This window comes from Chiloscyllium plagiosum, unplaced genomic scaffold (assembly GCF_037043375.1).
Source record: "Chiloscyllium plagiosum isolate Xiang-an unplaced genomic scaffold, Cpla_swu_hap1 HiC_scaffold_18, whole genome shotgun sequence".
Classification (NCBI taxonomy): Eukaryota; Metazoa; Chordata; class Chondrichthyes; order Orectolobiformes; family Hemiscylliidae; genus Chiloscyllium; species Chiloscyllium plagiosum.
The window spans coordinates 31,223,021-31,238,231 of NW_028270156.1; the positions used below are offsets into that span (position 1 = coordinate 31,223,021).

Here is a 15,211-nt window from a genome sequence, read left to right on the forward strand (position 1 = left end):
TAGTTAGAAGAAAAAGAATCAACATCTTTGGGATTATCAGCAATAAGGAACTAAACTGGACTAACCATATATCTTCTGTGGTTACAAAAGCAGGTCAGAGGCTAAGAATTGTGTTGCAAATCATTCATCCTGCCTCCCCAAAGCCTGCTCACCATCCACAAAACACATTTCAACAGTTGCCTGGATGTGTGCAGCTACACTGCAATGTATTTGGTTGCTGCTGAAGTATCTTCCCTCCTTCTCAGAGCCATCCTAATCATACGTCTAAACTCGAGAGGGTCAAGACTTGGAGTAGCAGGTTTTGTATGCTGGCCAGATGTGCCGACGTCATATCACAGTGCTTCAACAAATCCATCTTAAATTTATCCTAAAGATCCCTAGTAAAATTTGAAAGGATGAAGTAGGAGGAGCATGCAAGTTATAAATTTAAGATTAGTAGACCAACACTACTTCATACACAAGATAAATGCAAAAGGTTAAATAGCATTAACCATGCCATTAAAGCCCATGTTATGTGCTCCCAAAACACATCCAATGCAAAGGCTATTCTCCACTGAGCTCTTCTTACCGGGGTTTGTGACCAGTCAGCCTGAGAATAGCATCATAAAACAACGCAGGTACTGTATGACTGACAGTAATCCAGTACTGATGCAAAATAGGATTGGACCGCAGTTTTACATTTGGGCGTCTCATTGCCCGTTCTAAAGGATTCATCTTGAAGGACATATTTACATAATGCTCTGCAGAGAAAATAAGCATTACTGTTGTTTTGAACAAAGTGTACCAGACACTCATGGGACAGTAAAACATTCAAAGTCCAGGCTTCAAAGTCAAGTTACAAAAGCATTCCCACCATTTTGTTTAGAAATCAGTTTCAAAGTGCACATTTTCCATTCAGCCATGGGTTGCATCGATTAGGTGCCATCATTAGGTTTCTGCCTCAAATCAGAATAAATGGGAAATATTAAGGTGTTTATTACTTAGAACGAAAATTTGGATTCAACTTAGGAGGTGGCATTCTTGGCACTTGTTAGGATGACAGGGTCAGATTCCAATACTGTGGAGATATTTAGCTTGTTATTCCAAAATCTATATTTTAAAACAGGGCTGATACAGCCAAACGTTACTGCAGATGTAAATTAAATGCCTTGTCTAAAGTGTCAAAGAAACTTCAAGACTGGGCTATGATCTCGTGACTGATGGAATATCAAAATTCGACTGTTCAAGTCCCAACATAATACGACCAGTAACCATGGTGCGGCACGGTGGTTCAGTGGTTAGCACTGCTGCCTCAGTGCCAGGGACCCAGGTTCAGTTCCAGCCTCGGGCAACTGTCTGTATGGAGTGTGCACATTTTCCCCGTGTATGCGTGGAATTGCTCCGGTTTCCTCCCACAGTCCAAAGATGTGCAGGTCAGGTGAATTGGTCATGCTAAATTGCCCATAGTGTTAGGTGCATTAATCAGGGGTAAATGCAGGGTAGGGGAATGGGTCTAGGTGGCTTACTCTTCAGAGGGACTTGTTGGGCCGAAGGGCCAGTTTCCATACTGTAGGGAATCTAAAAGTCTCCATTGCAATGATCACAACATTCAACTATCTGCTCTTCATTATCAATTCAGAGCGTGACCTGTGTGATATACTTTAATTATATCTTTTTGAACTCATTTTAATTGCACACACTTGTTCTTTAGTATTTTCTCACTTTGTTAATTCAAGAATGCCTGGTTAAATTGGCTCCACTGAAAACACAAGTTCATTTGGGTTTGGAAGAAAGGTACCCACAAGGGACTGCAACTTTTCTAGAGCAAACCTCATTGCAACCAAGCCTGAGTGGTGGGGTTGGGGATAAATTCAATAAAGTAACAAAGCCAATTCTTTCCTTCTCTGACAAAAGCTGAACAGTTTGGGGTATCTACTTGGGATCGTGACAAATTGGGGATCTGGCCAAAACCTGATTAGATTAGATTAGATTACAGTGTGGAAACAGGCCCTTCAGCCCAACAAGTCCACACCGACCCGCCGAAGCGAAACCCACCCATACCCCGACATTTACCCCTTACCTAACACTATGGGCAATTTAGTATGGCCAATTCACCTGACCCTGCACATCTTTGGACTGTGGGAGGAAACCGGAGCACCCGGAGGAAACCCACGCAGACACGGGGAGAACGTGCAAACTCCACACAGTCAGTCGCCTGAGGCAGGAATTGAACCCGGGTCTCTGGCGCTGTGAGGCAGCAGTGCTAACCACTGTGCCAGCGTGCCGCCCACAAATCTTGCGCTCTGGAAAATTTAAATTGAATTTGAAAACACAGTCAGTTTCTCTACGCTGCTGCACAGGGCATTATGATCAATTGGTGATGAAAAACAATTTATTTACCAAAATTATTTTCTTGTCCCCAACACCCACTCATATTGAAATCTGATAAAGCAAATGAGGTGCACGACATACATGTATCATTCAATCTGAAGAATTTGTTGAAATATATTGGCATTTCCTAAACACTTCTAAGTTCCAATGATTTCAATGGCACCTATAATTAGAAAATGTCGGCATCATTCTATATCATCCATCCAGGAATTAGATACTTGCAGACCTCCAATCAGTACATACAGATGCTAAAATTAGATGGCCTCACCCTGAAGAATCTTTGCAAGCAAATAGCTGGACAGAAAGTGTAGTTTGAGGCTTTCCTGAAGTGGAACCAAACAATGAGGTTTTTTCATAAAATATATATTGCTTCAGTTAATGATAAAGCACAGGACAAAGCTAGCCACCATTACCTTGGTTTTCTTCCAGTAAGCCTGAGGTAGACATCATACAGGAATGCTGGGGCCTTATGGCTTACAGCAATCCAGTAGTGATAGATCAAGTGATTGGAGGTTAGATTTACATTGGGCCGTCTGAAAGCCTGTTCGAGAGGATTCCTCTTGAAAGTAGATGTTACATGGTACTCTGAGGAAGAAAAGTTGCATGGTAGTATAATAATTTTTCATAATTGCTCAAAACCTCTAGTGAGGCCAAAGATTTATGGCTACAAAAGAAACATGATATCCACTGCGTAATTTTTTTTTGGTCATCACAATGTGGCACTACTGTCAGAATGTAATTTTACCGGGAAATATAAATTTACTGCAGCCATTCAGCAACAAGTTCATATTTGCATTCTAATCTATTCTGATAAATTTAATTGATATTTTTCCCGTTATTGTGTAAGAAAGAGTTTAAAAATGTGAATAAACAGATAAATAGTGCAACTTAATCAGGCCTAGTTGTACTACCATTTAATTCAGATTCAGTTGGAAAAATAAAAGTTGGACCAGAAAGAAAAAAGCAAATGTAGCCTTGGAAAGGAACACCTGAATTGAAATTTTTTTCTTATTTAAAGAAAAAGCCATGCCAAATTGACATTCAAAATAATAGGTATTTCATAGGTTCAACAGGTCTGATGCCACAGGAAATAAAGCAAGATGTTTGTTCACCAACCAGGCACCAAAACATAACTGGTTCTGAACATGTAATTCTAACTACTGCAGAATGATGAAACAAAATACACCAAACTGTAGCAATAGAATATGCATACCATGTGAGTGAACTCAGATGGATTTCCAAGTTCACATATATGTTCCAGCAGAATAAAGTCCTGATATATTTTGTTTTCTTTATTCATTATTTATTTGGAGGTATGTTAGCTCATGCTTATGTTACTGAACCAGTAATCCAGTGGCCTGTACTAATGATTGAAACACCCGAATCCAAATTCCACCAACGGAGGAGCATTTAAATCCTGTTCATAAATAAATTTGGGATAAAAACCTCATATCAGTAATAATAACCATGTAACCATCAGGTGGATGTAAAAACTCATCTGGGTTTACAAATGTTCTTTAAGCTACGTAACCTGCAGTCTTTACCAGGTCTGGCTCTTGTACAAGTGCAACTTAATCAGGCCTGCTACTTTCAAGATGTTTGACTTTTTAACTACTCTCAAACAGCCACTCACCTGTGTAGTAATGGGCAATAAACACCAGCCTTGTGAACAATACCAATACCCAAAGATTGAAAAAAAAATTCTTGATGTAAGTATTACTAGCAAGGCCAACATTTATTGTACATCATAACTGCTCAAATTACTGGAGGTGAGTTGCCTTCTTTAATCCCTGGTATCAATGTACTTCTAGAGTACAGTTGGGACTGAGTTCTAGGATTTTGACCTAGAAATAATGAAGGAATAGGAAACTAAAACTTGAATATCCTTTTCCTTCAGATCTAGCAGATTTGGGCAGTGCTATCAAATGAGACTTAGCAACTTGCTCTAGTGATTTTGTAGATGACACAAACTGCACTAATAGCAAACAGAGTGAATGTTTTACGTTGCACTCATTTAAGTGAGTGTAGTGGATTCCATACCACTTCTGATTGATTGCTTTATAGATGATGGATAATCTTTGGGAGTCAGATGAATTACTACCTGCATAACTTTCAGTTTCTGAATTGCTCCTGCAGACACAATGTGTGGCTAATTCAATTCCTGCGTAATAGGGTCAACAGGATATTGATGACAGGGATTTGACAATGGTCAAACCAAAATCAGTTTAAGGGAGTGACTGGACACTGTTGGAGGTGGTCACGGCTTAGTATTTATTTGATATGAAAGATACTTGTCACTTCAGTTCAGGCTTTGCTGCATGAAACTGCTTTGTTGTCTGGGAATTTGAGAATTGTACTGAACACAGTGCCATCAGCAAACATCCCAACTTCTGGCTTTTTTTGGATAGTAAGTCATTAATGAAGCTGCTGAAAATTTCCAGGTCAAAACATTGCTGAGGTAGTACTGTAATGATACCCAGGTGCTGAAATGATTGGCATCCAAAAACCAAACATTTTTCCTTTATGCCAGGTATGAGTACTGCCAGCAGAGAGTACTCAAAAAATTCCACTGACTTTTATTTTGCCCAAGCTCCTTAATATTGCATATATTCAAATGCTGCCATGCCCAGGCAGTCACTCTCACTCATTTTGAGGAACTCCACTCCTTTGTCCACATTTGGACCAAGGCTGTAATGAGGTCTGGTATTGTATAGACCTTGCAGACTCCAAACTGAGCTCCGATGAGTAAGTCATTGGTCAGTGATCCTCGCTTAATATCAATTCCATTGCTTTATTGTTGGAAGAATAGATTGATGGGGTGAAAATTGGTTGGATTGCATATGTCCTGCATTTTGTGGACAGTACACATACAAGGGAAATTTTCACATTGCCAGGGAGATGCCATCAATATAGCTGTCCTGGAGCAGCTTCACTACAGGCCCAGATAGTTTTGAAGTATAAGATGTTAGCAGTGCTCACAGCCTTTACTACTGTATCCAATGCACTTGACTATTTCTTCAAGCCATGCAGAGTGAATCAAATGATTGAAGACTGGCTTGCAAGATGATGGGGATCTCCGAAGAAAGCAAAGATGGATCAACGACTTAATACTTCTGGCTGAAATATTAAGCAGTCTCATTCTTGCAAACACTTCAAACTCTCATCATCATCAAACGGAAGAAACCAGGCTTCTTAGTTAGCTGAAATAGGGGGTGTAAATGACCCTCCGCTGTGACAAAGCTAGCAAAGCCAACTGGCAATCATCTTTTCTGTCTAATCCATTTCCTCACCAAGTTTTACAGTATTTATGGAAAATATCATGAAATACAGTGACAAAAGACAAAACAAAATATCCAATGGCACAGGGAAAGTACATGGATACACACACTATATGTAAAAGAGTTACCTAATGATACTAGCTATACTGTATCCAATGGAGTCAAGAGACTTAACCTCCAAGAACAAGTAGTTTAATGGACATGTTTTTCTATACAGAAGTATCTCTGAATTAGATATTATACCTTCAAACACAACTTGAGCTCAGGGTCTTACATCGCCTGTCTCAATCTCAAGTGCACTTTGTGCCTGTGACATGAAACCTTTGGCACCTATTGAAATTATTTATGCATTTTAAGCTCACAGCAAATAACTTATTTACTATAATTATACTGGAGAAGCAAGTCAATGGCCATTTTATTTATAAGCTAACTTATAAATCACTTAATCAGACATCATGCTTGGACTTGAATCCTTTCAAATTTGAAGAGCAACATGGGAAGATCACACAAGAGGAAACATCACCTCTCAATCCATTGTACTCAGAAGTGGAGCTTTAAGACAAGGCGATCAGGTTGGAAACAACATGTTTGACAGAAATCTATCTTGAGATTTCGTAATGAGATTTAACCTAAGTGAATGAATTTAGTAACACAACTTTACAAATGAAATTGCTTTTGTTTGAGAGTGAAGGAAAGTGAATCTGAGTCTCTTAAATATTCTGCTCACTACATTAACACGTACGTAAAAATATACTTTTCCAACTTCACTGGATTATTTAAGTTGTAGTGGTGACTTTCTTTTCTGTACAAGCATTGTCACACAGGAAATTAACCAGAAAATAAGTAGCTAGATGTATCAGATTACAAACTCCATTAATCATGAAACCAAAGCAGGCTTCCAAACCATACAGGAAAACCAGCCATGCATCAGGCCAAATACCCTTGATAAGTGGCACATTCAATTTTACTAGTGTCAATACTCCTCTTGCTTCATCTCAGTTAGAACATTTCATTGCTGCTACAGGCATAGCTGATTAGTAAAATACTATATTCCACTGTGTTATTCAAGCAATAATACCACTGAACTGAAGTTACACTGTAAATAAATCAATGGCAAAAATTTAACATTGATGCAACAGAATGATAAATGGTGCTTCATACCAACTTCACCCCAGTGGAAAGGATTGGTGCCGCCTGTAGTACAGTTGTAAATCAAAATGTTTCTTGGTCTGAAAGGAAAAATTAAAATAAAGATAAATGCAATGTCATTGTCTGAATCTTAACAGAATTCACCTCAAATATCACAATGGTTCAAGCCTACAGCCAATACAAAAAGTTTTGCTGGAGGGTTGCTGATTGATTGTGTCTCAGGGATTCCCTTTTCAAACAAATTGCAGATTTTCCCATGGAACACACAAAGGATTCTACCTTGAACATCCATAACAAAAGAAAAGTGGGCAGGTACAAATACTAACTTAAAATATCATGAACTATTAACCTTTACTTCGAAATATTACAGAGTATCTGTTTCTTTTTTACCTCTCTTTTTATGTTCCCCCCCAACCCCCACCTTCTTTCTTCTTAACTTGAGGCTCGAGGATGGGAGGTAAGTTATTGCACACTCCCGGTCTCAAGGTGAAGCCAGCACAGACTCCCAGCTCGAGGTGAATCCAAGCAGACTCCCAGCACTCCAGCCTCGAAATGAAGTCCAGCTTGGTCTAGAGGCGAGGTGCCAGCATGGACTGGGTTGGAAAGACGATTATTTTGAACTTCTTATTTCTCTATTTTTCTAATTTATTTCTATGGTTTTGTAGTTTTGTTCATAAAGCGGCACAAAAGTCTGCAATACTAGACCATTGTCTTTATTTTTCTAATTTTTTTTCCCAAAGAATTTGTACTTAAGAATCTATACTTAGGTACCTTTGCTGTAAGTGGCAACTTGTAAACTTTTCACTGTACGCAATGTGAATACATGCGACAATAAAGTTAATTCTAATTGAGGCTACGATTAATTGTCCACAGCTCTTAAGATAGACTTTGCCTAAAATACTGTATACAGTTCTCAGTACTGCACTTTAGCAAGGTTGTACAGACCTTGGACGGGTTACAATACAAATTCAGCAGAAGAAATTGAGAAGAATCCACTGTTATGGAAATCTTAACATCAAAAAATATATCATAATCAAACAGATAAAGTTAGCATGTTTAAGAATGCAACTGTTACATAATATGCTTGAATTTTCTGAAGACATTTAATTTGGCACAACACTAATGGTTAATGTAGAAGCCAAGGGCTCATGGATTTTGGGGGATTGAGTGGTAATCCCTGGACTGAGGATTGCCTGACAAACAGCAAGAAAGCATAGGGTTTATGGGACATTTTCAATTTGGGAGGTTGTGACTATTGGAGTACTACAAGGATGAGTGCTGGAGCCTCAGTTATTTACAATTTACATTCCAGATTTAGATGGAGAGAGAGCAAGTAAGGTATAAGTTTTGCTTTAAATATACAAAGTTGATGTGAATACAAACTGTTAAGAGAAAATAAAGAGAGCGCTGAACAATACATACAGTTTGGAGTATGACACCAGGCAGTGTGAGATTATTTATTTTAATCATAAGAATAGAAAGGCAGATATCTTCTAAAAAGAAATGTAATTTACAAATGATGTTCAGAGGGACTTGTACGTAATTTGATTTAACAAAAATCTGTCAACAAATTTTAAATTCAATACTTAATAACTGAACGTACAAGTAAAAGGTACAAAGAAAGTTAGCATGCATTTGGGAAAGCAAATGGTTTGTTGGGCTTTTAGTGCAATAGGATTAGAGTGCACAAATAAGGAAATATTGCTCGAATAGTACAGGGATTAGCTGAAATCATATCTGGAATGCACTACCTAGTTTTGGTTTCCAAGTTTAAGGAAAAGGCGTACTTGCATTGTAGGCAGTACAGTGAAGATTCACTAGATTGGTCACTGGGATGTATGTGTTGTCATGTGATGACGGACCAAGTAAATTGGGTCTATATTTGACAGTTTAGGATATTGAAAAATGGTCATGCTGGAATATTCCAGATTCTGAAGGAGCTTGCAATGGTAAATGCAGAGACATTGGTTTCTCTGGTGAGAGAATCTAGAACAAAGGATGCAGTTTCAGAATAAGCGGTTAATCATTTAAGGGGATAGTGAGGTCTACAGATGGAGCTTAGAGTTGAGTGTGTGTTGCTGGAAAAGCACAGCAGGTCAGGCAGCATCCGAGGTTCAGGAAAATCGATGTTTCAGGCCAGAGCTCTTCATCAGGAGTGAGGCTGGGAACCACTGGGGTGGAGAGATAAATGGGAGGGGGCTGGGGCTGGGGAGAAGGTAGCTGAGAATGCAAGAGATGGATGGAAGTGGGGGTAAAGGTGATAGGTCGGAGAGGAGGATGGAGCAGATGGATGGGTGGGAAGGAAGATTGATAGTTAATCACTTAAGCCTGAGTGAAGAAATATTCCTGCATTCAGAAGATTGCAAATCTTTGGAATTCTTGACTCAAGAGTTGAGGATGCTCCATCATTCAATTTATTTAAGGAGGTTGACAGATTTTTAGCATCTTAGGAAGTGAGGAGCAAGCAGGAATGTGAGATTGAAACCAAAAATTCAACAATTTGATCTTATTAAATGATGGAGCAGGCTCCACGCAATCCAATCTTGCTCCTATTTATGTCCTTACTGGACTAAAACTGTTCTCTGGAGTATGAAAGATGAAGGAGTGATCTAGAGGAGGCTTAGGATGACTAGAAGTGTTCCTAGAACACAGAAAGCGAAATAGTTAGTCTGCTGGAACTGGGATGACTTCAAAATAAAAGCTAGGTCATTCATGGATAAATCAGGAAGCACTTTCTCACAAATGCACTGGAAATCTAGAATTGCTTCCTTTAAAAAGCTGCAGAGACTGGAAGCCAATTGAAAACTTCAAATTTGAGACTTAAGATTTTGTTAAGCAAGAGCATTAACAGTTACAGAACCAAAGCAGTTAAATGGAGATAAAATACAGATTAGCCATGATCTGAGCACATGCCAGAACAAGCCCAAGAGGCTGAGTGATCTTGTCCCTGTTCCTACATGAAGGAGACAAAAAATGGCAGACTCCCAAGTCTAAGTTTTTGACATGCATGTTACCTGTTTCTTGTCCTGACAAAGACAGGGTAACTTAAATAGGGAGCACATCCCAAAGAATTTCTTGCCTAATTAAAGTTCTGGTAGACATTACTAATCAACCTGTACAGACGTATTGACATACACATCTGCTGCAGGTGGACATGAAAATTGTGATAGTCACATCAAGGTTAAGAGGAGTCACCTGCTATACCTATGAACACCTGAATACCATGCTGCTGCCAGCGTCATGTTTATAACCACATCCACTGGAATCAGGTCTGCAACTGCACTGTTTGATGCTCTCATTGTTCGAAGGATTCCTTTTCCAGCCTGTAAGATCAACCAATTAGATATAAGGGAATGAAAATAATACACAATTATAAAAACTCTGACACTCAATTTACAATACTGTTATAAAACTGCAGCATTAGAAAATTGAAGTTTACCAACTAAGTGCTACTCTTAGAGGAATCACTAGAAAAATAGTTATTCAGTAAGTGTTGCCCAGACAAATACAGGGTTTCAGACAATGAGCTGCACACGAATTTCTGCTATGTGCCGATGGCAAGGAGGCTATATGATGAGAGCATGCAAAGACAATATTTACACTGGACAGAAAGTTACCAGAGATTAATATCATGGTAGCGTTTGAATAATTACATATTTAATGTCAGATAAACTTTTGCAGCATCCCTGAAAGTTCACTCATCATTGAGGGTATTTTTGTAAAACAAACACATTGCTAAACAAACAAAATACATAACAGAAGAAAATTTGCAACCATAGGCATTAGACTATTCTGCCCCTCAATCTTGTTCTGGCATTGAATGAAATTATGTCTGATTCGTGCCAAAACTCCATACTCCTGCCTTGGATCCTTTAACTTTAACAAAAATCTCTCAAAACATTTTTAAATCAATAACTGATTTAGCAGCAATTACTGTTTGCAGACAGGAGCTCCAAACCACTACCAATGTTGTACAGAAATTTTTGCTAACTTTTAGACAATGTTCACTAGTCCTAGACCAGGCTAGTGGAAATTGCTTTCTTCTCATTCTGTTCCCTTTAAAATCTTGAAAATGGGAATCAAATTACACAAATCCCTTACATTACACAGAAAACAACCCTAACTCTAGTTTATTCAATAACTTCCAGATTTTGCTCGGGGAAAGCTGCGCTGTACTTCCTCCAAGGTCGATGTATCTTTCATAAGTTTTGACACCCTGAACAGGTCACGGTAGACCTAGTGTGGTCCAACCCATGCTTTGATTTCAACAATGGAAAAACATAATTAAACTGAAGTAAGGACAACACAATTAGTTAACACACTGTTTCCCAAGGACAAAACCAAGATCAATCCTTCACATGAGGATTGCAAGAAAATTTGCAAACTTGGCTTGGAGCAGCTTACAGTAAAGCAGAGGAGATATGGGGCACAGGATCATATCAGTGCTATCAATAGTAAAATACTGAAAATGGACACCTTTCTTCTCCATTGTATACATTAGGCCAAGGGAACAATGAGTACTAGAAAAATAAATAGGGAAATTTCCCTAAATACAGAATTAAAAATAAATATCACTTAAAGAATTTCATTATTGAATTGACCATGGTCCAAATTTAACTGTTGTGGCATTACAGATAATTTATGAAGAAAATTAAAACTCCAATGTTTTCTCGTGTTCAACTGGTTTCTAAAATAATTTATATTTTATAGGGATACTGGTGAGTTAAATAAAGAAACTATTCAAATATCTCAAATACTGATAGTAGAATACAAACTACAACTCTGATCACCAGGACTTGCAACGTAAAGTAACAGTAGCCGATGAACTGAAATAGAGATCACATTCGCAAATAGGGTATTGAGTTACAAAAGCACTTTATTTTGTGACTGAAAACAGAACACAATAGATAGTCTGTTTTACATAACAGATTTGAGCACTCAAGAAATTATACAACTTAGTATTACTTACAGCAATAAAAAGCCCACTAGGTCCATTGAAATTATCAATCCAGCCCTATTTAACAAAAGCATAAGAAAAGAGATTTGAAGACTAAGTTGCTTGGAATTTATTTACATTTAACATATACTGTGCATCTGATTAAACATGCTCTCTTAAGGTACTGCACAATGACTATTGAGAAATTCCCCAAGGGAAGTTTGGACCATATTGGTCTTTCTAAAGTCATACAGCGTTAGACACTGGAAACAGAGCAACAAATAGTCTTGGACAGATGTTGTACCAATGTAGCAAAGCAAGAACGATCGACAGAGTCAGAGAGTCATAGAGATGTCCAGCACAGAAACAGACCCTTTGATCCAACTTGTCCATGCTGACCAGATATCCTAAATTAATCTAGTCCCATTTGCCAGCACTTGGCCCTTAGCCCTTGAAACGCTTCCTATTCATATACCTATCCAGATGCCTATTAAATGTTTTAATTGTACCAGCTTCCGTCCCTTCCTCTGGCAGCTCATTCCATACATGCACCACCCTCTGCGTGAAAAGGTTGCCCCTTAGGTCCCTTTTATATCTTTCCCCTCTCACTTTAAACCTATGCCCTCTAGTACTGGACTCACCCAACCCAGGGGAAAAAACCTTGTCTATTTACCCTAACCATGCTTTTCATGATTTTATAAACCTCTACAAGGTCAGCCCTCAGCCTTGGACGCTCCAGGGAAAATAGCCTCAGCCTATTCAGCCTCTCCCTATAGCTCAAACCCTCAAACCCTGGCAACATCCTTATAAAGCTTTTCTGAACCCTTTCAAGTTTCACAACAAATCTGGTCAACTTCCATCAAAGCCTGAAATAGTGACTGCAGATACATAATATGTCCCACAAAGTCCGGGTAACTGAAATGATTTTTCTTTTACACTTTATGCTTTGCCCTCTCAAGCCTGGAGATTTACAAATAGCTGTTCAAAGCACTACTGTCTCACTCGTTGCCAAGTCCCTGCACAAAGACATGTGCACATAAGTAACATTCGATACATGCACATTAACAGTAACATGGATTGAGAGTTTTAGTGTGTCATACAACGCACTATGGTTTCAAATCTAATCTGCACCAAATAAGCAGCTTAGATTTCCTCGTTTTAAAGCATGACTATCATTTGCAATTTTCTTTGTCACATTACTGGCAACTTTTGCTGCCTGGACCTTTGTGACGTTCTTTACTTAAAATGGTGTCTCTATGCAACCTTTTCCTTAAAACCTAACTCTGACATAGAATCTGTTTGTTTGGCTCAGTATAAAATTTTGTGCAAATCTCTTCAATGAAGTACATGGAATACAGTATTCAAGATGCGGTGTCTATTACCGCTGTATAAGTTTTTAACACTTTATTGAAAACTTACAGGAAACGGTTCCTTCCAGCTGGCTCCCACAATAGAAGGTCTGACAATGGCAACATTCAAATTTCCACACTCTTGCTGTACAACATATTCTGCCATGGCTTTAGTGTATGTGTATGTGTTTGGTCTCTCTCCAATTAGTTTTCTTGTAATGTCCTGAACAAGGCCATCATCCATCCACCTACATAAAATTTAAGGGAGAACATAAAACTTTCCAAAATAAATCAAAAGGTACCATTTACATGGGTCACTAAACTCATGAAATAAACCTACTAAAAGCTTCAAACAAACCAATAATGAGAACACTAGAGTAGTGTGGGAGCACCACCTTAATTGATAGAACATTCAAGTACTCTATTTACCCAAACACAAAACTGCAGAGTAATATTATATCTAAAAACTTACTGCAGCAGAAGGCAAAAGCCTGCTTTCGATATCTAGCACTTGTTTGCATATGATACAAGCCTTTTTTTAAAAAAAAACGTAATCAGCTAAAAGTAATTTATCATCATTCTCTGGATTTCAGAAAAGTGACTTTAAAATAGCTGAAATTCTTTTTCGCACAACATGAGGGGGAAGGAAATTGGGAAGATCAAAGGGAGTAATGTATCCCGTAGAAAAATAATCTAAACAATGAAAATTATTCATGTATTGTAAATTATAGTACTGGAAAGAAATAAGACAAACATACTCCAAAGCTTCGATCAATTTTTTAGGATCAACTGGAGGTGGATAAATGACCTCCTCAATTTGTTTGCGATTGCAGTGCGCATATGCAGTGGAAACATGAATGAAGACTTCAAGCTTCTTCATCAGCTGTGCGAAAGCAAGGAGTTGGCGGGTAGCAACTACATTCAGTTGCATTGCATCTCTGAAAGAGAAGAGCAAAGATCATCATCAGATATCTGACATTCACCAAGACAAAATACTGGCCAATTCTTTCACAAAATAGGCTCATTATCGAATATGGCTTTGTCTAGCATTTATCACCCAGTTTAAGTCATAACAATAAATCAAAACATAAGTACATCCCAATTTCAAAAATAATCCAAGCACAACGAACACAAGAATTAAACATCAAAGCTCTTGGATGTAGACTTTTATTGCACAGAAGTCACAAGAAATCAGCCATTTTCCTCCAATATGACCTTCATGAGGTCACCAAGATTGTAAATTTGTTTAATGTAAACAACAAACTGTTTACCAGTCACTTAAATTTGGCCAACATTAATGCATAACCTGAAGGTAGTCTGTTGAATAAATTTTATTTCATGAGACATGTTTAAAGTCACCACTTCTTGGAATAAATAAAAATATTTTTAAAATATACAATATAGCTTTCCTATAAATCTATAAAACCTCACTGTATTCGATCTTAGTTTGGGAATACCAATCAAAAGTTCTGAAGTGATGTTATGCCAATATTATAGATTAAACATTATAGTTTGCCACGTGGGGCTGGGCAACAGTGTTAAGTACAGGCTAATGTGCACATAAAGTTTCCACTTAAATGGGTGCAAAAGTTTATTTAAAGGCACATATCTGTAAAATCACTCTTACTCTCTAAAGCCAGGTGCACAGGAAGTTTTACACAAGTATTGTTTTTATGAAAAAAAATAAAAAATATAAAAAATTTATCCAGAACTGCTGAGCACTTATAAAGTAACATTTCAATGGTAGATTTTCCAACCTAATAAGATTCTGAAAGTTGAGGAAGCAGAACATTTCCAAATTTTCCTCAATACGCTTAGTCTTTCATAAAGGCACTTTTCTACTAGATTCATGAAAAAAAAGGTACTTTTTTTTAAAAACAGTGCATTCACTACACAACAGCAAATGCACAAATAAATAGCTTAAAAACCAATGAATAACCAATTTGAGAATGTCTGCTTTAATATCAAATTAAACGTAGTCTTGCTCACTGTACATTTACAACCTTAGCTCTCAGAAGTCAATTCAATCCAACAAACCTAGGTGAGGAGGAAACAGAAAATTGAAATTGCATTACAGAAAAACTATGAATCATTTAGATTGACTGCTCTACTACACCGGGGCAGTTAGC

At 37.9% G+C, this 15,211-nt stretch overlaps 1 protein-coding gene across 5 annotated transcripts in view; it reads right to left on the minus strand.

Moving 5' to 3' along the window:
- The window catches only part of far1 (fatty acyl CoA reductase 1), a 94,090-nt gene that overhangs the window by 30,709 nt on the left and 48,170 nt on the right, over nucleotides 1-15,211 (minus strand). For 4 of the 5 annotated variants that reach the window (XM_043705624.2, XM_043705623.2, XM_087996393.1 and 1 more), the window contains exons 4-9: nucleotides 13,841-14,020; nucleotides 13,153-13,330; nucleotides 11,767-11,811; nucleotides 9,993-10,120; nucleotides 6,810-6,877; nucleotides 2,784-2,955 (exon numbers count right to left, since the gene is read on the minus strand). In XM_043705624.2, coding sequence (XP_043561559.1) covers nucleotides 2,784-2,955; nucleotides 6,810-6,877; nucleotides 9,993-10,120; nucleotides 11,767-11,811; nucleotides 13,153-13,330; nucleotides 13,841-14,020 — 771 coding nt within the window. The remainder of the gene's footprint in view (nucleotides 1-2,783; nucleotides 2,956-6,809; nucleotides 6,878-9,992; nucleotides 10,121-11,766; nucleotides 11,812-13,152; nucleotides 13,331-13,840; nucleotides 14,021-15,211) is intronic. The other variant, XM_043705625.2, reaches the window with a different exon arrangement.